Here is a 27,774-nt window from a genome sequence, read left to right on the forward strand (position 1 = left end):
AGAAACGCTAGGGTTTGAAAGCTCGGCGTTGCGAATAAATAATTTTTTTTATAAACTGGTCAACGCGGCTTTATCTCCGGTGTCGGGTGCCTGACGCGCCCGCCCTGCGCTGTGATCACACCAGGCGGCCAAAGACGGAAATAAAGCCGCTCTGAGCCGTGTTGTGTTGACCGGTTTATATAAAAATGATTTAAAATGTTTATTAGCCGAACGCCGAGCTTTCAAACCCTAGCGTTTGTCTGTCCGAAAGACCCTCGTGCAACTGTGAGCGAGTGCCTTTGAAACGTCTCTGCGATACTACTTGTACGAGAAGCGTTTTGGTAGAGAAAAGCGAGACGGGCTTAAGGGGAGACACTGCAGGTGAATAGGGTAAAAAAATTAACTAATAGATATCACAATGAAACTTCCCCAGTTGATTACTTATATTAAGACAAGACTTTTTTGTATTACAAGTTTTCTGAAATTGTATGTTTAAATATGCAAATGAGGCATGATCTACTTAAATATGCACTAATTTGCATATAATTCCAGGACAGAAATCTGAACATTGGATAAAGCCATTTTCAAAATTATAGTTTCATTTTGTTGACATATTAGAGCCAAAGGTTATTACAGAGGGGATTTTGGATATCTCTTTTTATCACTCCATAAATCAGAAAATACTCCATTCAGTCCATTTTTATGGTAAAATTCCATATTTCGCCATGTTTTTAGGAATAAAATGTGATATAAATCAGGGTATGAATGCGATATCAACAAACCCTTCTGTAAATACCTTCAGAACATAGATATGAATAGAACTGGAAGGTTTGGTGTATGTGAGTGCTACTGAAGTGGAGATTTCTGGCTCAGAGTATGAGGAAAAACTCTTAAAACTCATTTTTGGGAAAACGCCTTCAAAGTTCTGTATTGTAAAATGCCATACTTTTTTTTTTTAAACTGATATTTACAAACACAATACCTAATCAAACATTAGTAATAGACAACCTAAACACATGCCTGATAACTGAATAATAATAATGATGTTATTGAACTGAACAGAACTACACACAGGCTACAAACAGTGTAGTACAGTGTAGTACCCCCTAATAGGCAAAAAATATTTGAATAGATATCACTATGAAACTTTCCCAATTTGTTATGTACATATAAACAAAGAAAAAATATATTGCAAGTTTTCTGAGATTTATGTTTATATATGCAAATGAGGCACTTCCCCATTAAATATGTGCACATTTATGGATGCAATAAGGCAAAATTATGTAAAATAAACAACTAAATGTGTGTTATTGACGTTTTATTGTCACTAGTTTCATAGAAGACATGTTTAGGAAGCTAAATATAACAAAATCTCAAAATCAACAAAAAAAGTATATTTGACTATTCACCTGCAGTGTCTCGCCTTAATTGTAGGAATTTTACATGGTGGGACAAGGGGGACTGTGTATTCACTCGGTGCATCGCAGGCATGAAAGGGGCTACATCTAGGGGCTACATCTAGGGGTTCATCTAGGGGTTCATCTAGGGGTTAGGGTTAGGGGTAGTGATGCACGATATATCGGACCGCCGATATAATATAGGCCGATATGGCAGTTTTTTTTACACATCGGTATCGGTCCGATATCAAGATAGGGCAGATATTAAAAAAATTAAAAAATTAAATAAATCATATTTTTTTTTCATTTTTACATGTTTTGGCCTTAAATAGTTTCAAAATATCAGTCATTTCTGAAAATAAGTTACAAAAGTAAAAAAAAATATTCGTTTTGGAAAATAGCTCTTTATTTGATTATCATAAAAAAGTTTTTTCTAACCAGAAATATCGGTATCGGCCAGAACAGCAATATTAATATCGGTATCGGCCACAATTTTCACATCGGTGCATCACTATCTAGGGGCGAGTCTTCCCTCTGGATAGTGGAGTGTAGCACAGTCCTCTGAGCGTGCCCCCCCCCCCCCCCCCCCCCCCCCCCGCCCCCCTTACCTTCGTGGAGGGCGTGGGTCAGCCAGAAGTCAAGGCGGAGGAACGCCGACTCATCCTGTAAACAGTTGAGGTAGTGCAGCGTCAGGCTGGAGCCCAGCAGAGAGCCCATCTGAGCGGGCAGCTGGTGGCAGACAACAACAACAACAACGAGACGTGAGACGTGAATAATAATAGGAGGAGCACAATACAAATCACATATATACATCAACACAAGAGGCTCACAGAGGCCCAGGGCACGAATAATCACACTCTATCTTTTATTTAACCAGGCGGGTTAATTAGCAGGGTATCTGCACGTTTCAACAAGTTAAATTTAAGACTTTTTTTTTAAAAGACCTTTTTAATACCACTCAAGGGCTCAATGTAATTCCAATTTAACGACCATACTAGAAAAAAATAAAAAGATGCATAGTGACGCTGAACTGGCTCGTTCCAGACACGGCCTCGTCAGACGCACCGAGCTCCCGGTAAGTCCTGCAAAAAAAAAACACGACTGGAATACAAAAACATTTCATATATTTAATACTATTTCATCTCCCGACAGCCGGGCTTGCCCACCCACCCCCCCAAAATGTAATACCTGTGCAAATGTAAGACTTTTTAATACCTTTTAAGGCCTTCAATTGAGAATTATGAATTTAAGTACTTTTATAATACCACGCAGATACCCTGATTCTCTTAACATGCAACAGCCCTTTTCGAAGATGTTAAATTAGGATAATGTGTCCGTTTATCTTTTCAAAAATGATAAGAACAATCATTGTTTATTTATTTTTTATTTTTTTTTTCGTATTTTTTTCTCCCATCCCAATTTAGTCACTATGCCAATTCCCTTCCTGGTCGTTGCGCTCTTGCCCCCTACTGTCGGTCTGGGGAGGGAGAAGACTACCACATGTCTTCCTCCGATACATCTGGAGTCAGCCAGCCGCTTCTTTTCACCCGACAGCGAGGACTCTCACCGGGGGAGCGTAACGCGTGGAGGATCACACTATCTCCCCCAGATCCCTTTCCCTGCTGAGCAGGTGCCCCGACCGACCAGTAGGAGTCGCTGTTTACAACGACCAGGACACACACACACCCACCGGCTTCCCACCCGCTAACACTGCCAATTGTGTTTAGTAGGGGACGACTGACCAAGCCGGAGGTACCGCTGACAGCTGGATTCGATCCCAGAGTCTCTGCGGTGGTAGGCGAGCGCTTAGTCCGCTGCGCTACCCAGCCGCACCTTTTGTCTATCTTTTCAAAGATTCTAAGAACAACTGTGTTTGTTTATCTTTTCAAAGATTATAAGTATAATCCTGTACTAATTTTGTCTTTTCGAAGGATGATAAATCAGGATAATGTATTTGTTGTTCATCTTTTCCCGACCCCCAGGTTGAGAACCAAGTTCAAGTTCAAGTTTCCTTTATTGCCACACAACCAGGTCGGTGGTATTCTTGATCGGTACAGGCCAGGGTGGATACATAATACAGTACAACATGACACAATAAATACATAAATACAGCACAGCACAACATAAACACACAGAAGAATCTAGTCCATCAGGTCAGGAGCTTGGTTAGTGTGGGGGGGGCGGAAGGGGGAGAGGGGGGCCAAGGGAGTTCAGGGTCCGAATGGCGGTGGGGAAGAAGCTGTCCTTGAAGCGGGTGGTTTTTGTAAGGATGGACTTAAAGCGCCTACCTGAGGGCAGGGGCTGAAACAGGGGGTGTGCTGGGTGTGAGAGGTCCTACCTGAGGGCAGGGGCTGAAACAGGGGGTGTGCTGGGTGTGAGGGGTCCTACCTGAGGGCAGGGGCTGAAACAGGGGGTGTGCTGGGTGTGAGAGGTCCTACCTGAGGGCAGGGGCTGAAACAGGGGGTGTGCTGGGTGTGAGGGGTCCTACCTGAGGGCAGGGGCTGAAACAGGGGGTGTGCTGGGTGTGTGAGGTCCTACCTGAGGGCAGGGACTGAAACAGGGGGTGTGCTGGGTGTGTGAGGGGTCCTACCTGGGGGCAGGGGGTGAAACAGGGGGTGTGCTGGGTGTGAGGGGTCCTACCTGAGGGCAGGGTGCTGAAACAGGGGGTGTGCTGGGTGTGAGGGGGGTCCTACCTGAGGGCAGGGTGCTGAAACAGGGGGTGTGCTGGGTGTGTGAGGGGGGTCCTACCTGAGGGCAGGGGCTGAAACAGGGGGTGTGCTGGGTGTGAGGGGGGGTCCTACCTGAGGGCAGGGGGTGAAACAGGGGGTGTGCTGGGTGTGAGGGGTCCTACCTGAGGGCAGGGGGTGAAACAGGGGGTGTGCTGGGTGTGAGGGGTCCTCCCTGAGGGGCAGGGGGTGAAACAGGGGGTGTGCTGGGTGTGAGAGGGGTCCTCCCTGAGGGGCAGGGGCTGAAACAGGGGGTGTGCTGGGTGTGAGGGGTCCTACCTGAGGGCAGGGGCTGAAACAGGGGGTGTGCTGGGTGTGTGAGGGGTCCTCCCTGAGGGCAGGGACTGAAACAGGGGGTGTGCTGGGTGTGTGAGGGGTCCTCCCTGAGGGCAGGGACTGAAACAGGGGGTGTGCTGGGTGTGAGGGGTCCTACCTGAGGGCAGGGGCTGAAACAGGGGGTGTGCTGGGTGTGAGGGGTCCTTAGCTATTTTTCTGGCGCGGGTGGTTGTGCGGGAGGTGAAGATGGAGTCCAGGGAGGGAAGGTCACATCCTGTGATTTTGGAGGCCTTGTTGATGATCTCGCTGACGTTTTTGAATGGATAGTTTTTTTGTGCGGAACCGTACCAGACTGTTATTGAAGAGGCAGGGCTGTACGCTAAGCTTTTTCACTAGGGGCACACTTGCCCCTAAATGAGAAATTTAGGGGCAAATAATATTTTTTAGGGGCAAATTTTTAAATAACTATTTTACCATTATAGTAGGGCTGGGCGATATGGCCTCTAAATGATATTGCGATATTTTTTGGCCATATCACGATACACAATATATATCGCAATATTTTGACATTTCCTAAAGCACTTAAAAATGCTTGATTTAACCCTTTGATGCATACAGTCACGCCAATATGATGATTATAATAAGTCCCTGCAACATATGTTTGCATTATTAAACCATGAAGATGCTTTAAAAAATAATTTAATGAAAATGTACTAAGAGTAGTCTACTGACACACTAATAAAAAAAAATTATTTACATCTAAGACTATTTATATAAAAACTCTTGGGTGCCCTTTTTTTGCACAGTACTGTGTTTTCTATCCACTTTAGCCAAACACACACACACATATATATATATATACTACTGTGAGAAAATAATAATTACACACAAAGGGATAATGGCTTATAGCAGACTTAATGATTTTAGAATATTTCAGATAATGAAATTAAATGTTTATCATCAACTATCCAGTTAGTATTTATACTGTCTGTAACGTTTGGCTACTTTAAATCATTGAATGTAGAGAGAGAGCGAGAGAGAGAGAGGGGGCGAGAACGCACAAGAGAGCCAGCCCCCCCCCCCCCCCCCCCCGGGTTTTGTTCTAGGTTCGCGTTTTGATCGTCTAAGCTGCCGTAGGTGATGACGTCACACTCGAATGTAAACAGGACGAGTCTAACACGGAGATGGAAAGTCACAGTGGATGATATACAGAAACGAATAACTAATAAATATGAAGTTATGTTTAAACTTCTGTTGTCAAGCGTTGTCACTTGTCAATATAACCCACCCCCTTTCCTCACTTTTCCACCGTCCCTGCTTCACTCGGGACCACCAGCTAACGTTAGCCCATTGCTCGTGTCAATTAAATTGCATGTTATTAAATGTCCGCGCTGGTCTGTCTAATGAAATTACAACCGCAACATTATGTCGCCTGTACAGCCCTGGTTGTAGGCTAATGTTAGTGTAGTGAAATGCGAATGAAGGGGTGAAATCACTATTCGCAAGCTTGCGAGTAGATATCATTTTTCATTCGCACCGGCCAAATTAGGGGGCAATTTGCGACGATCTCGTCGCAGCGTACAGGCCTGAGAGGTGAGTATGCTTTGTACGATGGCGGTATAGAATTGGACCAGCAGGTGGACAACTGCACGTGGCATGAAGCGGGACGCGTCCTCTGGGTTTACCGGGTCAGCGGGCCCGGCTGCCACACAAACAGCATTTATAGGACGGCCCTGTTGTTTAATCGCCGTTTTGCTCGTTAACTCTCTCGACGCGCTAAAATGGACACAACTCTGCTCGTTTGCTAATTCACAGCGTGTGGCTTCAAAAAGGGACGACTAACGAGCTCTGATGATGAAGTCGGCAAACGGTGACGACGACGCGCTAAGAAAACAAATCAGATAAGCCTGGAGGTCAGAGGTCGACGTCATGGTCGCTCCCCTCTCTCCCCCCTCTCTCCAGCCTCTCGGGCTGATCACCTGCTGTGCCCAGTAGTTCAAAACGTTTCATCTCAATCAGATCAGATTTAGAAAAATCCCATTTTTTTGTGATCCAGGATCAGACGACTCGGACAGATTTTGTCCCGGTATTTCAAAGCAATCCAGGATAGGATCACCCTGATCCAGATTCAGACTTTAAGATGACTAGATCCTGAATATGATCAGTGCTTTAATCCTAACGATCTCCATCTAGTGGATATGAAAAATTATACGAGGAAGAAGACAACATTCATGTCATCAACATTTGGTTGTAAACAAAATAGGCCACCACAAACACGACCAAACAATTTAAAATAAATGTATTTGCCATGAAGGCTAAAAATGTGTATTATTTCAGTTAACAAACTTTGCCATCTCATTTATATTGAAACATAATTGTTATTATAATTGTATAGTACATTTTGCTCTGGTAATAATCCAATGGAAATCCACCCCTCAAGGTGGGATCAAGATCATTAAAGCTTGGATTTGATTGCCTGATCTGATCGGAAAGCAAAGTGATCCTAATCCTGTTTTGTTTTGAACTAGGCAAAATCCAAATCTGATCCGATCAGAAACTAGGGATTAAACGTGTTAAACTCCTAGGCCCTGCATGGTGTCTGTGTTCCAGGTGGAAACTCTCCCAGTGATGCAGCAGCTCCACCATGTGGCCGAGACGGTGCATTACAAGTTAGGTGGACAGTGGCTACGTTTATTTAAACTCGAGGGACACTGAGGTTTCCCTCATTTAGAGAGAGAGAGAGAGAGAGAGAGAGAGAGAGAGAGAGAGAGAGAGAGAGAGAGAGAGAGAGAGAGAGAGAGAGAGAGAGAGAGAAGGGGGAGAGAGAGTGAGAGGGAGAGAGACAGAGAGAGAGGGAGAGAGAGCAGGGGGAGAAAGAGAGAGAGAGAGAGAGAGAGAGAGAGAGAGAGAGAGAGAGAGAGACAGAGACAGAGCAGGGGAGAGAGCAGGGGGAGAGAGAGAGAGCGGGGGAGAGAGAGAGAGAGAGAGAGAGGGAGAGAGAGCACAGGGAGAAAGAGAGAGAGAGGGGGAGAGAGAGAAAGCGAGAGAGAAGGGGAAGAGAGAGTGAGAGCAGGGGGGGGAGAGAGAGAGAGAGAGAGAGGGGGGGGGGAGTGAGAGCAGGGGGAGAGAGGGAGAGAGAGCAGGGGGAGAGAGGGAGAGAGAGAGCAGGGGGAGAGAGAGAGAGAGAGAGAGAGAGAGAGAGAGAGAGGGAGAGAGAGAGAGAGAGAGAGAGAGAGCAGGGGGAGAAAGGGCAGATTCAAATAGTAGCACTATTGTCATCAACAAAAGAAAGAGTTAAGAGGAAGTGAGTGAGACTCCACAGCTCCCATCTCTAGTCTCTAGGGCTGCTGTCTTAAATACTTCGAAGCTTCGTTCGATGGGCATGGGATTCGAATATGAAAATAAAATTTGATTATTAAAAAAAAACATGATTTTTTTTTTTGCAAAATCAACTCTGCCTCTCTTTGTTAACTACAACAAGCAATGCTGTTTGTTATTTAAGATGAGGTCGGACTCGGCACTGACAGATTTGTGTTCATTGTGCTGCTTTTATAAAGCCTCAAATGACGGCTTACAATATTTCATGAAAGCAAAGTGTTTAGTTTGTCTAAGATTTAAACTTTACAGCACTGACAAAGTTGAACAAAGTGCTGTACAAGTCCCACAACATAATATTTTTTTAATATATATTAGGGGTGTAACGGTACACAGAAGCCACGGTTTGGTACGTACCTCGGTATTGGGGTCACGGTTCGGTACGAGTTTGGTACAACAGAAGAAAAAACAATTGTAATTATTATTAATATATAAAATGAAAGATTTTTTATATTATATTTATGATAATTATTATAATTATTATTATTAAATAGAATAATTTCAGTCAGTCAGTGATACTGGTGTCATTCTGTGTTCAGGCATCCACTTGCTTACTGCCCCTTTAACAACGTATCCTTGCTAAGTTTCAGTTTCACTTCCAGAGAGAATTTAACTTCACGACCAGACTGAATACTAGAGAACAGATGACATATTACACAACAATGGCAGAGGATTATTTGGATTTAAACACAGTGGAGCTCAGATGATCTGTCTGGAAAAGTATGTTTATTTGATGAGCTGTGCCTGTGAGTCCGGCGGGGGAGAATGTTGATGTGTTTGTTGGCGCGCGTGTGTGTGTGTGTGTGTGTGTGTGCGTGTGTGTCGGCGACGCCTGTGTTTCTTTCCATTGGTTTCATTTGGTTAACGTTATTGGGCGAACAAGAAAACGAAAGAAAACTGTAAAACTGTAATGACCCTGCAGCTGTTCAATTGTAAATGTGCCTTTCTCCTCCGTGCACTTTCGCCCGCTCTGAAGTCGGACTCGGTGTGCCCGGCCACGCGCGCTGTTCTCGCACGGACCTCGCGAGTGCCTGCATGTGCGACTCGCGTGTGTGCAGCGCGCTGTGGGGCGTATCCGTCGTATGGCAGCACTTACCGCACCGTGACGGCCGTACCGTAAATTCGCGGGACGAATACACGTACCGTTACACCCCTAATATATATATATATATAATTATTGTTATTATTTTTTACCTCGAAGCTTCGAATTTAAATTCGAAGGTCAGCCCTACTAGTCTCCAGTCTCTAGTCTCCAGTAGCAGCAGCTGGGAGCGAGGCCAGGGGGGAGGTGGGGGGGGGGGGGGTGGGGGAGGAGAGCTCACCTCGATGCGGTGCAGGTTCTGCAGCAGCTGGGAGAAGGAGTGGATCTGCACCAGAGGCACCAGCTTCCTGCTGGACACGGCGTCGCTCTGGGTCTGACCCGGCGGGCGAACCGCGGCGTTCAGAGCCGGCAGCGTCAGGTGGTGTCGTTTCTGAAAGAGTGAGACAGGAGAGTCAGTGAGACGGGAGGGTCAGTGAGACGGGAGGGTCAGTGAGACAGGAGAGACAGTGAGACAGGAGAGTCAGTGAGACAGGAGAGTCAGTGAGACAGGAGAGTCAGTGAGACAGGAGAGTCAGTGAGACGGGAGGGTCAGTGAGACAGGAGAGTCAGTGAGACAGGAGAGTCAGTGAGACACAGGAGTTAGTGAGACAGGAGAGTCAGTGAGACAGGAGAGACAGTGAGACAGGAGGGTCAGTGAGACAGGAGAGTCAGTGAGACGGGAGGGTCAGTGAGACAGGAGAGTCAGTGAGACACAGGAGTTAGTGAGACAGGAGAGTCAGTGAGACAGGAGAGTCAGTGAGACAGGAGAGTCAGTGAGACAGGAGTCAGTGAGACAGGAGAGTCAGTGAGACAGGAGAGTCAGTGAGACAGGAGTCAGTGAGCTTAGAGCTGGCAGCGCCAGGCTGTTTTTGGGATTCGAACTTCGTCAGGGTTTTTCTAACGGACATTCGAACCTTCGTTTTTAATTTTACAAAAAAAATTATTTAATTTTTTTACTTCAAAATACAGGTTTTTGTTTTTATAAAAAAAATTAAAATTCTAATGTTGATTTAGAATTCGAATGCCAACGTAAGGAACAAAGGTCCAAACGTTCGAACGTTTGGGCTCAGCCCTAGTGGCAGCACCAGGCGGTATACTACTATAATCTACCCATATAACTCTGTATGATAGCATGTACTAGTGCTGTATACATTTATATATTTACATGTACTGCATCCATATCTGGCTGAATATACCTGCATAATGCTCCTATAAACCTACTTGTACAACTGCAGATATAACCCATATAACTTTGTATGATAGCATGTGCAATAACTAGTAACGAGGATAATAATTGGAGTAGGCAAGGGGCCCAGTACATGTTGTGATACACGCAGCAGTATCTCGTTTAGACACACTGGGTCAGGAGGGATGATTCTTGCTCAAATGTGAATCACGATTTGTCTCTCTCTAAGAATTGAGATCACGATTCTCTCATGATTCTTATATTTCGTCAACATTTTAAAAAGTAAAGTAAAAAGTAAAAAAAATCTAAAATTATCTGTAAATTATAATTTAGAAATTAGATCCCATAGGTCTATGAATCGAGGTCGCGATTTTTTTATTTATTAACCGTGTAGCCTCTATGTGTTGTAGGGCTGCAACTAATGACTATTTTGGTAGTCGACTAATCTGTCGATTATTTTTTCGATTAGTCGACTAATCGAAAAACAATTATATAAAGAATTAAAAAAAATATAATTTTTTTTGCACTACCTATCTTTGTGAAAGTGGCTTCTCAGCTCTGGTCCAGCTGAAGACAGAGCAGAGGAACAGATTGGACATTGAGCATGACCTCAGAGTTGCTTTGAGACTCTTGTCAGGACCAAACAACATCCCCAGTTATCCCATTAGTTCCCCCAAACTTACTGTCGGTCTGTTAAGGCCTCTACATGCTACAGCAAATTCAAAGCAACTTCAACACAACATCGGCGCGATTTCAGCGCGTTTGTTGCAGACAGTCTTGTAGACTGTGTTGCGAGGACGTTGCATACCTGTGTCCAAAATCTAATCTAAAGACCCGTTGCGTTGGTATTGCGTAGCAGTGATTGGTTGGTAGTGAATGGGGGCGGGGCTGTCTGTCACTTCTAGTGTTTTCCTGGCTCGAGACCAAAAGAAAACTTTCTGACAGGAGCTCGAGACCAAAAGAAAACTTTCTGACAGGAGCTCGATAGCTAGTGTATTGTTTCATTACACTTGTTTAATTGTTTCTTTAAAATGAATCAAATGCAGGAACGTATTGCAGAGGAGGTCCGAAAGTACCAACATTTATATAATAGCGGGTCTAAAGACTACAAGGATAGCATTATGACGATGAATCCGTGGAAGGAGATTGGGGAAACAATGGGGATGGACTGGGTTGATGTGGCGATATAACTATATTACACTATATACAAGAACACAAGCGAAAACAAACATAAACAGGGCTATTATTATACTAACGATGTATGGTTGAGAAGGGAAATCCGTTTGTAATGGCTAGAGTGCGCACCTTCGGCTGCCCAAAGTATTCAGGCGGGCTGGGCGCGCTCGAGCCGCACATCCGGGGTACATTTTGTTGCATCATAGGCTGCGCGTTGATTTTGCAGAAGCATAAAGGTAATGTGTCTGCAACACCGTTGCTTTGTCGATGTTGTGTTGAAGTTGCTTTGAAGTTTCTGTAGCATGCAGAGGCCTTTATGTTAAGCTAAGAAGTCTTCAGCTGGCTGGACCAGAGCTGAGAAGCCACTTTCACAAAGATAGGTAGTGCAAAAAAAATAAAAAATAATAATTTTTTTTTAAAAAGATTTATGACTAATTGACGCAACAATTCCTCGTCGACGATTTTTTATAATCGACATCGTCGATTATGTCGACTAATCATTGCAGCCCTACTTCTGTAGTGTGGCAGTGAAAGGGGTAATGTCCAATCTGTTCCTCTGCTCTGTCTTCAGCTGGACCAGAGCTGAGAAGCCACTTTCACAAAGATAGGTAGTGCAAAAATAAATAAAAAAAAATAATAATATATATATATTTTTTTTTAATGACTAATCGACGCAACAATTCCTCGTCGACAATTTTTTATAATCGACGTCGTCGATTATGTCGACTAATCGTTGCAGCCCTAATGTGTTGTGTATATTTTGGGGTAGTTGGTGTAGGTAGTCAGGAGTAGGTTTTCATCTGACTGTTGTTGTCCTTATGTAGTTGAGATACCATCACAACCTGAGAGTCAGTGAGACAGGAGACAGGAGTCAGTGAGACACAGGAGAGTCGACAGGAGAGACAGAGAGACAGGAGAGACAGGAGTCAGTGAGACACAGGAGAGTCGACGGGGGAGACAGAGAGACAGGAGAGACAGGAGTCAGTGAGACACAGGAGAGTCGACGGGGGAGACAGAGAGACAGGAGTCAGTGAGACACAGGAGAGTCGACGGGGGAGACAGAGAGACAGGAGAGACAGGAGTCAGTGAGACACAGGAGAGTCGACGGGGGAGACAGAGAGACAGGAGAGACAGGAGTCAGTGAGACACAGGAGAGTCGACGGGGGAGACAGAGAGACAGGAGACAGGAGTCAGTGAGACACAGGAGAGTCGACGGGGGAGACAGAGAGACAGGAGTCAGTGAGACACAGGAGAGTCGACGGGGGAGACAGAGAGACAGGAGTCAGTGAGACACAGGAGAGTCGACGGGGGAGACAGAGAGACAGGAGAGACAGGAGTCAGTGAGACACAGGAGAGTCGACGGGGGAGACAGAGAGACAGGAGAGACAGGAGTCAGTGAGACACAGGAGAGTCGACGGGGGAGACAGAGAGACAGGAGAGACAGGAGTCAGTGAGACACAGGAGAGTCGACGGGGGAGACAGAGAGACAGGAGAGACAGGAGTCAGTGAGACACAGGAGAGTCGACGGGGGAGACAGAGAGACAGGAGAGACAGGAGTCAGTGAGACACAGGAGAGTCGACGGGGGAGACAGAGAGACAGGAGAGACAGGAGTCAGTGAGACACAGGAGAGTCGACGGGGGAGACAGAGAGACAGGAGAGACAGGAGTCAGTGAGACACAGGAGAGTCGACGGGGGAGACAGAGAGACAGGAGAGACAGGAGTCAGTGAGACACAGGAGAGTCGACGGGGGAGACAGAGAGACAGGAGAGACAGGAGTCAGTGAGACACAGGAGAGTCGACGGGGGAGACAGAGAGACAGGAGTCAGTGAGACACAGGAGAGTCGACGGGAGAGACAGAGAGACAGCAGGACACACAGACGGGAGAGACAGAGAGACAGCAGGACACACAGACGGGAGAGACAGAGAGACAGCAGGACACACAGACGGGACCGCTCCCTACCCGCTTCACGGAGGCGGTCCTGCCCTTCGGCCCCCCGAGGTTCAGGCTGATCCCGGCGCCGGGCTGCGTCTGGTTCCTCTTCAGGACGGCGGGCAGCAACACCTTCCACGGGGTGGTGTGGTTCTTGAAGCCCGTCTGGAGAGAACACAACGGAGAACCGTCACTAGTGGTGGGGGAAACATCGATACAGTATAGTATCGCGATACTTTGCGTGGCGATACTGTATCGATACAAGGACGCCAAGTATCGATATTTTATTATGCACATTTTTATTTTTATTTTTTTTAAGATAAATTTGTTTGGGAGACAGAGTGGGGGGAAGACATTCGGCAAATAACCACGGGTCCGGGAATCGAACCCGGGTCGGCCGTGCCGCGACGCAGCGTGTTATGTGGTTCGCCACTGGGGCGCCATTATGCACATTTTTTATATATATATTTTTTTTTGTATAAGGAAGTTGCATTGTTCATTTCAATACCTGTAATAGTACAGTAGTCCACACACACACGTGTGCATTCAGTTAAGTCGGAATATGACTGTAATACAAACAGTTCAGTTTGTCAGGTACATGCAACACAGATTACAGTGTTTGTTGACATCTGTCTGCTTGAGAAAATACCATGTTCTGCAATAAAAATGATTGAAGTGAGATGAACAGACTGAACTTTATTTTATTAGATAAAACATGTTGACAAAGTTTTACTTTGCAGTTGAAAAAAGGTAATAAATCACAATATATCGCAATATTAATATCGCAAAATACTCAGCATATCGCAATATATTTTGAATCGCTAAGAGCACTGCTCTGTTGTTAAGTTAAGAGCGACGCACTGCTGGGCGGCTACGTGGCGTATTGGGCAAGGCGCTCGCCACGAATGACGGAGACGCTGGGCTCGTCTGTTCGAGCCCAGCGCTCCACATTGCTTTCAGTTTAGCTGGTCGTCCGTACTAATACACATTGGCCGTATTAGGGGGTGGGAAACTGATGGGTGGGGATCGGGCGTTGTGGACAGCGACTCCTACAGGTCGGTTGGTGCGCCTGCGCAGTAGAATCAGGAAGTGTCGGGGGCAGCGTGAGCCTCCCACGCGTTACTCCTCGCCACTGAGAGGTCGAGCTGCGCAGGTGAAAAGATGCGACTGCTGTTACCTCAAGTACCGGAGGGGACTTGTGCTATGTATGACTTAGTCCACATTGCAGCCGGCTTGTGGGAGGCAAGAAACAGCGTCCGTGACAGGGGAGGGTTGAATTGGATGATACGAAATTGGGATGGGAGAAAATATAGAAAATGGGAGAAAGTGGATTAAAAAAAAAAAAAGAGCGACGCACTGCTCTGTTGTTCTATAAGAGGTCATTTAGAACTGAGAGTTCTAGGCAGCCTAGGCTATTGTCCAACTAACACCTCTCCCCGAAGGCTAACCGGCACTGTCCGCTTCCATTCATTGTGCTAAGCTAGGCTAACGTGCAACCAGAGATAGCTTTCTACTGAACGCACAGAGAGGAAACTGGTATCCATCTCCTTGTCTCTCTCTGGAGAAGACGGTGAGCTAATTTACCAAAATGTTGCCGTGTTCCTTTAAGGGGTGAAGAACTCGTGTGAAACTCTGTCGTGTATGAAGTGTGCGGCAGGTTGTGCCCAAATACAAACCCCCTTTGATGCCGAGCCGGAGAGCGTCACCAGGTCGGGGCAGAACACCTTGTAGAGGGACAGCAGGTTGTAGAGGTACGACTGTTTGCCCTGAGGAGGAGGAGGAGGAGACGGGGAACAGAGCTCATCATCCACTACGTCCTGGTGAGGAGGAAAGGCTGAGACCACTTTATTTGCATGTGTAAAATAAAATATATATATATAGATTTTTTTAAATATAATAATAATAATAATTCATTTTATTTGTATAGCGCTTCTCAGGAACCCGAAGTCGCTGACAGTAGGCAGAGAAACAGAGAAAAATAAAAAAACAAAAGGAACATAAGACCACGGGGGAAACAGGGAGAACATGAGATAGCAAGCTAGCCAACAATTACCAATGTGTTTACACATTGTTACATCCCAATGTATATATTCCCCAGTGTGTGTCTCCATGTGTGTGTTTCCTCCCTCCAGCCATTGTTCCCTCCACCATTGGTCCCTGCCAGGCCTGCCCTTCCATTATAGCAGCACAGCACAGATTGGTGGATGGTTTTCCAGACTCCAACACTCAATCAACACCCATCACCCACCACCCAATCATGGATCACCACACACCTGTTAAAACATGGCTTCTCACTTCAGTCACTCTCTCTCTCTGGCATGAGGCTAGGCCTAGTGTTATTTTGTGGCATTGTACTTTGATAATATCCCTTTTTGTTTATAGGCCTTTGTAATAGTGAAAGTGCCTTTGTGATTGTATGGCCGCAGAGAGAGCATTGTTACCTATAGATTGTTTTGTTCTATGTTTCCATTTTGTTGTTAACCCTTTCACAAATGTGGAGCTAATGATGCTAATGATGGAGCATCGCCGTCGGTTGTGTGATAGTAAAGGGCTAACCTTCTGTCGTGTGGCAGTGAAAGGGTTAAAGGAATCTGAATCTGAAGGACAGAGCTCATCCTCCGCTACATCCTGGTGCGTCTCTCCCGGTCCGACTGATGTCCACAATGGCGACAGATGATCGCTTTGGGAAGATGATAAACCGTTTATGGGAATAATTACACACGGAGCGCAGAGTGATCCGGTTTCTTCCCGTGATTTATCACCGAACGCAGACCCTCCAACGGGCCGCTAGATGGCAGCGAGGAGCACCTGGCGTGGTGCAGAGCGGAGCAGCGGAATGCGATTTACAAATAGGGATGTGGGCATTTAAAAAAAAGAAATATCTACAGATCGATTGATCGCATGATGTACTCGAGTAGTGATCGATTACCCGCCGTCTTCTCTCCTCCTATAGCAAGTTGTTGACGCACACACACACACGCTGGTCGCAGTGCTCTCATCGCCCCCCCCCTCCCCCTCACAGACCCGTCTTGTCAACATCCTCTCATTCGCTCCGAAGAGAGCAAGAGTGCAGCTCCTCTTTCAACATCACTGAAGCCTTAAACAAAATGGCCCAGTAAACTATTCACTTTAGTTTAATACACAAGGCTTTGTCTAACGTTATCTAGCTGGCTAGCTACTGATGGCTCATAATATCAACGGCTGATAACATCATTGGCGTTCGTTTTTGCAGCTGTTGGCTAGCTAGCTATCGTTCTTCTGTTGGCTAACGTTAGCTACCTAGCAACTGTAGCTAGCTAATACGGGCTGTGCTGGCTGGCTGGCTAACCTTTTAATTCACAATGGAGTGGAGCTAACTAACTGTACAAATCGATGTGATTGGCTGAGACTGTATTTTGTACGGTTGGCTGGCTGGCTGGCTGGCTGTTGTGGATTCGGGTAGCCAGCTAGCTGGCTGGCAGTTCGTAGTGCAGTAGCTGGCTATAGCTGGCTGTTGTTGGCTGAAAGATCGAGTTTTCTCATAGCCGTGAGTAATCAATCAAGCATTATTTATATAATTAACCCTTTCACTGCCGCACTACCAAACTGTTAACCCTTTCACCGGCGACAATACACAGAAGGTTAACCCTTTCACTGCCACACAACAACAGCAGGTTAACCCTTTCACTGCCACACTACTACAGAAGGTTAACCCGACGGTGCTAGTAAAGGGTTCACCGTCTGTAGTGTGGCAGTGAAAGGGTTAATGTACTTAATAATTAATTAATTGTATAATTATTATTTATTTACCACGTTGTTCTGGAGGTCCAGCAGCTTCCGGACTCTGAACCGCCGCACTGTGAGGGAGACACGAGCAGGAGAGAGGGTCATGGGTCAGAGGGGAGCAGGAGAGAGGGTCGTGGGTCAGAGGGGGATTCATACATACCAGGGCAAACAGTGAAATGCGGTTAGTCATGCCCCGCATCGATTGTGCAATAATACTAATAATAAATAGGGATGGGTACCTTTCACATTTGAACCGATACGGTACCGGTACCTGTGAATCGATACCAGTACCCAACGGTACCTTTTTTCAGTACTTTAGTCTCAAGAAATTTAATTTACCTACCTCAGTCGTGAAAAAAAAATCCAAACTTCAAATAACTACAATTTCGACCGTTTTCGGCTTGCCATTGCTCCGACTGCTTTGTTGTTGAATCAAGTCAAATCCTAGGTAAGCATATATTGTGCGTGTGAACGTTGACATGAAAAGAAAAAAGGTACAAAAAAAAAATCGATACTCTGTAGTACCGACGTGTTTCGGTTCGGTACCTCAAAAGTACCGAATTCGGTACCCATCCCTAATAATAAAATAGACATAAAAAGAAAACGGGTAATAAGAAGACATAAGATGTGCATGATAAAAATAGACATGCTAAATTCCTGAGAAGGCACTGGTTCCTATGTACACTACTATACAATATACAATTTTAACTCTGTCATTATGTTATACTTACTATATCTAAACTATACTATACAAGAACCACATCTGTTCTTTCCTTAAAGTGACTTTTATATTTAGTGTAAAGTGAGTTTGTTTAAAGCGATTGCAGCATGTGTGTTGTGTGTGTGTGTGTGTGTGTGTGTGTGTGTGTGTGTGTGTGTGTGTGTGTGTGTGTGTGTGTGTGTGTGTGTGTGTGTGTGTGTGTGTGTGGTGTGTGTGTGTGTGTGTGTGCTCTTGTGTGTGGAGAGTTCAGTGTTCAGTTTTCAGCTTTCAACCAGTTACATGGAAGACTTTTTTCTTTTCTTTTTTGGTTTGATTTGAAATCTTTATTTTGAACATGTAAATACAAACAATATAAAACTAAAACAAAACATTGATCTCTAGAAATGAAAAAAAAAGAGAAAATAACTCAATTTACATGTTCGAAAGGAGTAGGAAGAAGTATACACTTATTTAATCATACCCCTTTTCCACTACTCAAAATTAATGTAATTCCTTACTAATTTAAAACCTTACAAAACAAATATATATACAAAACATAAAACATTTCAAAAAAAATAAAAGTTAAACATGAAAGAAAAAAAAGAAATGTAAACACCCGTGAATGTCAAATCCCTTCCTCATCCCTGTACCTCGTGAAAATGATTTCTTTATAACTCAGTTTGAATTGTCTCATGTTTGGACATTGCTTTAGCACCACATTCAGACTGTTCCACAGTTTCACTCCACATATCGAGATGCAGTGTCTTCTCCTGGTAGTGCGTACACTAAGAAATGTTCAATTGAGTTCTCCCCTCAGATTATAACCCCCCTCCGTATCAAAGAACAGTTTTTGAATGTTTCCTGGAAGTACATTACCTTTTGCTTTATACATTAATTGTGCCATTTTAAATTCCACAAGATCAGTTAACTTTAATGTTTTTGACTTTAAAAATAAATAAATAATATGTTTGTGTGATCACGATCATCTGCAATGTGAATGTTTTAAGACAACATAGAGCAACTGGCGGCTGCACTTTAAGCACCAATTACCTTGTACATTCCATACAAGCTCTCGCCAGACGCACAACTCCCGCAAAAAACAACGACTTGAATCATTTCTGGCCCGTCAGTTTATTTTGAGAATATGATATTTATTTTATTTTCATCATATTATTTTTATTATATGCATACTTTATGTTTTATCCATGTTGAGAGTGAATAACAGGTATAGGCAGTGAGGTGCAATGTACCGTATATATAGGCTTGCTCAAAGTGAGGTGGACAGCGCGTGGTGCTGAAATGGGACGTCCATGAAATAAAAACACCAGTTCAGTAAGTCATTCAAGCTTTATCTTTACTCATGACTGACGGCACCACAATGCATTGGCATTAAACAGTAATGCAATTAAAAACATTGCAAAAACAAGGCAATTAAACTTTAAACAATTTGGCAATAACAGGCTTAGTATTCACTTAGTGTGAAAAGTGACATCTCCCGTTGGTCACTAATTCGCTGGATATCTGGTGATATGGACGTCACTTTAATCCGCAGGCAGTTCTCAAGGTTTTTATGCGTCAGTCGGTTCCTCTGAGTTGTCTTTATCGCATTCATTGATGAAAAGGACGACTCGCATACATAGGTGGAAGGGAACATTGTGAGCACATACAGTGCGAGTCTCTTGATGTTGCTGTACTCTTCTGAGCATGCTATCCAAAAGGCACTCACAGACTCCGCACTCCGCAACGCATCGCTGACAAGGGAGGTTCCATTTCCAGTGCAGCCTCATCTAACAAGGGGATCATTCCTTGTGATTATAACAGACTGCTGTTTAATGTCGGGCCGACTGCCCACAGACGGACTTTCGGAACATTCATTTGGGAGAAATAAATAATACGTTTAATAATAAGTATAATAATAAGTAAGACAACGGATAAGTTTAACGAATTCCATATAAATCGATAGTTTTAACATTAAACATTCAACATTAAACCGGTCCGTGGCCGTCAGATAGACGGTTGTGCGTAATGTAGGATAGACCGATAGAGAGAGACGCTTTAAGAGACGCTTTATAATACAATGGAAAAAAGACAAAGGTATAATGTTCAGTGCAAACATGTATATGTCGTTTACAGTTTATTATGCCACCTATGCAGCTCGTTTATTTTGACAGAGTTAAAAAAAAAATCACTATCATTATATTAAATTAGCCATTGTTTTTGGTTCTGGCCCGCCATACAATGGCTTGGGGGAAAATTGGCCCGCGGCCAAACCTAATTGCAGACCCCTGACATATACCCTGTAGAAAGCAACATCTCTTTCCAGAAATCAGTCAAGATAATCCACAGACTGTGTTGAGAACAGTTTCATGAAGGAACTATTCTCTACCAAAGTACAAGCCATGCATTATTATGGGGCTGTACTTGGGTAGAAAATAGTAGTTTTTTAACAGCTAAATGTCACATAGCCTCCAGCATGGAGCTGGAATGAGATGATCTATAGATAAGTATTAATGTTTAATATTATTAATATTTTAAGTATTAATGTTTGACTCACCGTTTTCCTTTCTCGTCAAGAGATACAGCAGATGACAAACAAAAGGACACTGTAAAAAACAACACAGATACATTGTTACAAGTCAAAGTCATGCACTGATAAGTACTAGTACTCAGTCGTGTAAAAAAACTGGCACTTTTGAAAAACAGCTCAAAACTTACCTTTTTGAGCTTCTAAATTAATTATGAGCTTCTTTTTCTTTATTTCTATTATTTTTAATTAAACATTTTATTATAATTTCTTTTATAGTCCAATTTTGCTATAATTATTTTAACTATTTTACTTTTCAGTCTTTATTGTTTTATTTGTGGTTTTGCTTACCGTTTGTCTTATTTAGCTATTTTTTACTATATTATCTAATTGTTTTATTACCATTATTATCACTTTAATGTCTTATCATTTCCATGCTTATTTTATGAGTGTTTATATTTTATTTTTTATCCTTGTTTAGTTTTTTGTGTAAAGCGCTTTCAGCTGCAATTAATCATTCTGTATGAATGGTGCTATATAAATAAAGTTATTATTTAGCGTAAGGTAGAAATGCTTCTAACTGAAGCAGTGCAGTCAGAACCAAATGTATATTTACTGCATATCTGTCTGAATATACCTGCATATAATCCTTCTATATACAGTGCATCCGGAAAGTATTCATACCCCTTCACTTTTTCCACATTTTGTTATGTTACAGCCGTATTCCAAAATTCTACACACAATACCCAATAATGACAAAGTGAAAAAGGGTTTTTAGAATTTTTGCAAATTTATAAAAAAAAATATTTAAAGAAATAAACGGATATGTACATAAGTATTAACACCCTTTACTCAATACTTTGTTGAAGCACTTTTGGCATCAATTACAGCCTCAAGTCTTCTCGAGTATGATGCTACAAGCTTGGCACACCTATTTTTGGGCAGTTTCTCCCATTCTTCTTTGCAGATTGTCTCAAGCTCCATCAGGTTGGATGGGGAGCGTCGGTGTACAGCCATTTTCAGGTCTTTCCAGATATGTTCAATCGGGTTCAAGACAGTCTGGGCTCTGGCTGGGCCACTCAAGGACATTCACAGACTTGTCCCGAAGCCACTCCTTTGTTATCCTGGCTGTGTGCGTAGGGTCGTTGTCCTGTTGGAAGGTGAACCTTCGCCCCAGTCTGAAGTCCAGAGCGCTCTGGAGCAGGTTTTCATCAAGGATCTCTCTCTACATTGCTGCATTCATCTTTCCCTTGATCCTGACTAGTCTCCCAGTTCCTGCCGCTGAAAAACATCCCCACAGCATGATGCTGCCACCACCATGCTTCACTGTAGGGACGGTATTGACCAGGTGATGAGCGGTGCCTGATTTCCTCCAAACATGGTGCTTGGCATTCGGGCCAAAGAGTTAAATCTTGGTTTCATCAGACCAGACCATTTAGTTTCTCATGGTCTGAAACTCCATGCGGGCTGTCATGTGCCTTTTACTGAGGAGTGGCTTCCGTCTGGCCACTCTACCGTAAAGGCCTGATTGGTGGAGTGCTGCAGAGATGGTTGTCCTTCTGGAAGGTTCTCCCATCTCCACAGAGGAACACCGGAGCTCTGTCAGAGTGACCATGGGGTTCTTGGTCACCTCCCTGACCAAGGCCCTTCTTCTCCCCCGCTGGCTCAGTTTGGCCGGGCGGCCAGCTCTGGGAAGAGTCCCGGTGGTTCCAAACTTCTTCCATTTGCGAATGATGGAGACGACTGGGCTCGTTGGCACCTTCAATGCTGCAGAATCATTTTGGTACCGTTCCCCAGATCTGTGCCTCGATACAATCCTGTCTCGGAGGTCTGCAGACCACTCCTTGGACTTCATGGCTTGGTTTGTGCTCCGACATGCACCGTCAACTGTGGGACCGTATATAGACGGGTTGTGTGCCTTTACAAATCATGCCCAATCAATTGAATTTACCACAGGTGGACTCCAATCAATCACGTTGTAGAAACATCTCAAGGATGATCAGAGGAAACAGGATGGACCTGAGCAACATTTTGAGTGTCATAGCAAAGGGTGTGAATATTTATGTACATGTGATATTAAATCTTTTTATTTTTAATACATTTGCAAAAAATTCTAAAAAATCTTTTTTCATTTTGTCATTATGGTGTATTGTGTGTAGAAGTTTGAGTTTGATTTTATTTAATTGTATAATAAGTAAATAAGTTGAATTTATTTAATACATTTTGGAATAAGGCTGTAACATAACAAAATGTGGAAAAGGTGAAGGGGTATGAATACTTTCCGGATGCACTGTACCTAATAATATACACCTGCATATAACCCATATAACTCTGTATGATGACATCACTTCAAGGCACTGGGTCCAAAGTGTCCCTTTTTCCCTTCCTTTAAAGTGTCCTTTTCTTGTGTGTTTAAAGTGACCTATTTGTGTGTGAGCAAGTGCAGAATGTTGTGTTGTGTGTGAGTGTGTGTGTGTTCATGTGTGCTTGTGTGTGGAGAGATCAGTGTTCAGTGTTCAGATGGCCTGAGGGAAGAAGCCGAGCCTTAGTCTCTCTACCAAGTGTAAGTGTCTTGCTCAAGGACACTTCGACATTGGGACAGTGATACTATATTATTATATTATTATTATTGACATTATTATTTTGCACATGCTATATTTTATGTTTGTATGCCAGTGGTGATGCTCCAAACCAAATTCCGTTGCACCAACAATGACAATAAAGATTCTATTCTATTCTATTCTATGCTACCCGGGAATCTAACCGGGAACCTTCCGACGACCACTCTACCTCCCCGAGCCACTGTCGCCCCATAGGAATAGTGTGTACATACATTCTTACATTTGGCATAGTTCCCCTTTAAGAAAAGATAATTTCCTCCAATTTGATGTCACGCTCCGATGCATCCGTGTACATACCAGATTCTCATCGCTGACCAGGCCGAAGATGAAACCGTAGACGGCGCGAAGGCGGTCCTTCTCCTCGATCATGTCAAAGAAAGTCAGCACCCATTTCAGGAAAAGAACCTGAAAAGAAAAGAAAACAGACTTTAACATAGACTTTAATAGACTCAACTTCATTGAACGTTTATCCTCTTCATTAGGGCACAAGTATCTTTTTACAAATGATCCAAATCGATCAAATTCAAGTTGCGGTCCTCACCTGTGTACTGTTAGGTATCTTGCCCACAGAGAGCCATGCCACGGCTCGGACCACCGGCTCCTGGGGCACCACGGAGGCAGGGATCAGACTCTTCAACACCCGAACACAAGGACTCGTTCCTGCTCAGGGCAGAGCACAGGAGGAACAACCGTTTTAGCAAACACGTTTAAAAAGGATGGAAACAAACGTGATCGAACTGAATCGAGTCTAATTTGTCCCGCCACAGTTTTATAATGAAAAAGAATATGTAATTTACAACAACAACAAAAAAATTGTTAAATATAAAGTTTGCCAATAGGGATGTATCAGTAGTATTGGCAGTGGTAGTAGTCGTAATAGTAATCCAGTATCTTTTTTTATTTTCTAAAAAAATAAACCAGTTCAACACAGGTAACCACTTTTGCTTCATTTATTTGATGGCTCAAATGTATGCTTTAGTGCAGGGGTGGCCAACCAGTCAGAGACACAAAAATGACTGTGGTACCACAAAGAGCCACACCATATACCAGCGTTTCTCAACCTTTTTTTTTCAGTCACGGCACCCTTCATGTGTTTATAGGTCTCATCCTCTGGCCTGTGAAGTTGCTAATGTCTTTTTAATTTGGGCCTCACAGGGTTAACCTCTTAAGCCCGACATATACAGTAAAAGTGTATATTTTCAGCATTACGTTTGTTTACCAATTATTTTAACTGTTATTAGTGAAATATAAGATTATAGAAATCTCATGGCATTGAGTCGGAAACCGGCGCATATTGACAGGAGGAAGTGGCACAGCCAAAAGTGAGTGTAGTCTTTTGAAGGAAGAGACTCAGGGCTTTCAAATTTCGAAAAACTACCCTACCCAGCTCACACCAGCCCCTGTCATTTACTTTTTTATTTCTCTTATTTTTTGGGATCATCTCCCACAAACCTGAACGTTATTGCCATAAAACAGAACGCAGTTAGTTTCTCTACCTTTCTGTGAACGTCTTGCAAAAAACGGTGTTGCAATATGATGAAAAATGGTGGAGAAATTTACATTATAAAAAAGATGGCAGAATTCAGTACTGTATCTACAAAACCTTCTGTTTAATCATCTTCGCTTTATTCATTTGCTTAGATTGTTCAGGTCTGGTCAATTTTAGCATGGTGTTATTCACAGTCAAAGATAAAAAAAAAAATTAAATAGAAATTGATATTCTCCTTTGGTTCATTACAATTTACTCAAGCCTAGTAACAGACACACTATTTCTGACACTGATCCATATATGTCCCTAGATTCAGATACCAAGAACATGCAAATGGACCATTTACAAAAAAAATTGTAAATGTTTATTCTACGTCCTTATGGAATGAGTGAGATGGAAGAGCTGCACATTGATGGGCAAAGAGCTGCATGCGGCTCGCGAGCCGCGGGTTGGCCACCCCTGCTCTAGTGTCTAGTCGATTTTGTGTGTTTTGAGCACAAAGTTCATCATAGATCTAGCCTCTTATATTTTGCTCTCAAAGTGCACCAGATTGATGCATTTAACTTTAAAATGTACAAAAAAAATTATAATTCCGGGGGAGCATGATCTCACAAAATCCTGTGGGAAACACTGGAGTTGTATTGGGTTATACTACAGTATGAGATAGGTAGTTATGATTCATGTCAGCTCAATGTCCCAGAGCTGCTCTCGACGTTGTGTCATCCGGAGTTATGGGTTATAATATGCAGTATGATGGTGCACTGAATCCATTCCTAAATAATAGGAGTCACATTGTTAGCCCACCCCTCCTCCCTAGCTATAGAAGACTAGAACGTCCCCGTCTACTAGGCCTGAAAGGTGAGCAGCGCCTCTTCTGTCTAAGGAAGCGAGCCACATTTCAGGTGGATAAGTCCTTGATGATTCGGTTCTACAGGGCCTTCATAGAGTCTGTTGTTTCCTTTGCTGCCATTTGTTGGTATGGAAACCTTGGCATTAAACAAAAGAATGCCCTTAACGGAATTGTGAGGTGGGGGCTAGCAAGATTGTAGGGGTACAATTCAGCTGTCTGGGTCATATATATGATGAGCGGGAAGGCGTCATCGATTAGAGCGGACAGCTCTCTCTCTCACCCCCTAAATCCAGTATCAATTATTGCCTTCCGGCCAACTTTTGGAGATCCCTGCAGCTAAAAACAATAGATACAAATTCTCATTTATACCTATACCTCCATTCGTGCCATCAATGGAGGAGGCAGGAGAGGGCGGCTTTGAGGTGGGTGGGTTAAGAACCAGCGATTTTCTAATAGCACTCTTGCTAGAAAGTCCCATCCCTACCGTCTCTACTATGCAGGTGTCAGTCCGTCCATCCAGTCCAACACTTACCCATCCTGAGGCTCATGGCGAAGTCCAGCATGACAGAGATGGCATCTGGGGGGAGTCCTCTACTGTACCCCACGGTCTCCACCTGGAGCAGGTTGTTCTCTAAGACAACGTTCCCCTTCACCGGCGTGCCTGGCGCCACTAGAGAGGGGAGAAGAAGTCAAGACCACAATGATGTCAGTGTAAATCAGCGGTTCTCAAACTGCGGGTCGCGACCCAGAGTGGGGTCGTGGGTAGGTGTCGGTGAACATTTTCTTATATATATCATGTTCTGGCAACATATTTTGGCTAAATATGCCTTGTTTTATAAATGTGTATTGATAACATAGTGCTGTAATACAATTTTCTAATAAATATGCATGATCAAGTTCAACAATGTGTGCTTTTATTTTGATATTCCTTAATTCCACGCTGAAATTACGCTATACATTTTTTGGTGTGGGGTCGCCAAAAAAAATATCCTAAATAAAATAGATAAAACAATTGATGAAACAATTATAAGTTTGAGAAGCCCTGGTGTAAATTAATTCAGCTTGTTGTTGTGGGTTCATGAGGTGTGAAAAGATCAAGCGATCTCCATTCTACACTCATTGCACACACTCACTTTAAACATTCACCTTTAACATTCACTTTAAACACTACACCGTATTTGATCTATTTATTAATAAAAAGATTTGCACTACATCGCCACCTCAGGTTAGCATTTTGTACATTTTGTATAGAGTTTGGTCTTGATTCTTTTTACTTTTACTGTATAATGAAGCACAATCTCAGGGGGATCATACAGAACCAAGCATTTCACTGTAATGTACATGTACTTTATATGTGACAAATAAAACAAAACTTGAACTCTTGAACAGGTTGTGAACGGTCACTCTGTCTCAGCCAGGTCTGGCCAGGTTGTGAAAGGTCACTCTGTCTCAGCCAGGTCTGGCCAGGTTGTGAACGGTCACTGTGTCTCAGCCAGGTCTGGCCAGGTTGTGAAAGGTCACTCTGTCTCAGCCAGGTCTGGCCAGGTGGTGAACGGTCACTCTGTCTCAGCCAGGTCTGGCCAGGTTGTGAAAGGTCACTCTGTCTCAGCCAGGTCTGGTCAGGTGGTGAACGGTCACTCTGTCTCAGCCAGGTCTGGCCAGGTGGTGAACGGTCACTCTGTCTCAGCCAGGTCTGGTCAGGTTGTGAACGGTCACTCTGTCTCAGCCAGGTCTGGCCAGGTTGTGAACGGTCACTGTATCTCAGCCAGGTCTGGCCAGGTGGTGAACGGTCACTCTGTCTCAGCCAGGTCTGGTCAGGTGGTGAACGGTCACTCTGTCTCAGCCAGGTCTGGCCAGGTTGTGAACGGTCACTCTGTCTCAGCCAGGTCTGGCCAGGTTGTGAAAGGTCACTCTGTCTCAGCCAGGTCTGGCCAGGTGGTGAACGGTCACTGTCTCAGCCAGGTCTGGCCAGGTTGTGAACGGTCACTGTGTCTCAGCCAGGTCTGGCCAGGTTGTGAACGGTCACTGTGTCTCAGCCAGGTCTGGCCAGGTTGTGAACGGTCACTGTCTCAGCCAGGTCTGGCCAGGTTGTGAACGGTCACTCTGTCTCAGCCAGGTCTGGCCAGGTTGTGAACGGTCACTCTGTCTCAGCCAGGTCTGGCCAGGTTGTGAACGGTCACTGTGTCTCAGCCAGGTCTGGCCAGGTGGTGAACGGTCACTCTGTCTCAGCCAGGTCTGGCCAGGTTGTGAACGGTCACTCTGTCTCAGCCAGGTCTGGCCAGGTTGTGAACGGTCACTGTGTCTCAGCCAGGTCTGGCCAGGTGGTGAACGGTCACTCTGTCTCAGCCAGGTCTGGCCAGGTTGTGAACGGTCACTGTGTCTCAGCCAGGTCTGGCCAGGTGGTGAAAGGTGGCTGTCTCACTCTCAGCCAGGTCTGGCCAGGTTGTGAAAGGTGGCTGTCTATACAGCTAAAAGAGACTAGTTTTATCTGGTCTCACAGCGGCTAAAAAGCTGATAGCATCACAATGGTTTGGGTTCTTACCTATCTCGATGTGATTTATCTAGACATTTCTACAGCAAGAATTTTAGGTGTCAGTGAAACCAACATTGCAATCTGGTTAGAAGTGGTGGAGAGAATAAAAGCTAGCATATGAATAGTAGTGCCTGGTTAGAAACGAATGAAAATGGATGGATTTTC

At 44.1% G+C, this 27,774-nt stretch overlaps 1 protein-coding gene across 1 annotated transcript in view; it reads right to left on the minus strand.

Annotated features, from left to right (window-relative positions):
* cenpi (centromere protein I) overlaps positions 1–27,774 on the minus strand; it is a 56,452-nt gene that overhangs the window by 24,298 nt on the left and 4,380 nt on the right. Inside the window, exons 2-10 of the mRNA XM_084331384.1 lie at positions 25,609–25,746; positions 23,279–23,397; positions 23,035–23,142; positions 20,147–20,195; positions 16,917–16,963; positions 14,804–14,893; positions 13,158–13,292; positions 9,076–9,225; positions 1,985–2,105 (exon numbers count right to left, since the gene is read on the minus strand). Of these exons, the coding sequence (XP_084187510.1) occupies positions 1,985–2,105; positions 9,076–9,225; positions 13,158–13,292; positions 14,804–14,893; positions 16,917–16,963; positions 20,147–20,195; positions 23,035–23,142; positions 23,279–23,397; positions 25,609–25,746 (957 nt within the window). The remainder of the gene's footprint in view (positions 1–1,984; positions 2,106–9,075; positions 9,226–13,157; positions 13,293–14,803; positions 14,894–16,916; positions 16,964–20,146; positions 20,196–23,034; positions 23,143–23,278; positions 23,398–25,608; positions 25,747–27,774) is intronic.

The sequence above is a fragment of the Notolepis coatsorum genome (genome assembly GCF_963971535.1).
Source record: "Notolepis coatsorum genome assembly, chromosome: 16".
Classification (NCBI taxonomy): domain Eukaryota; kingdom Metazoa; phylum Chordata; class Actinopteri; order Aulopiformes; family Paralepididae; genus Notolepis; species Notolepis coatsorum.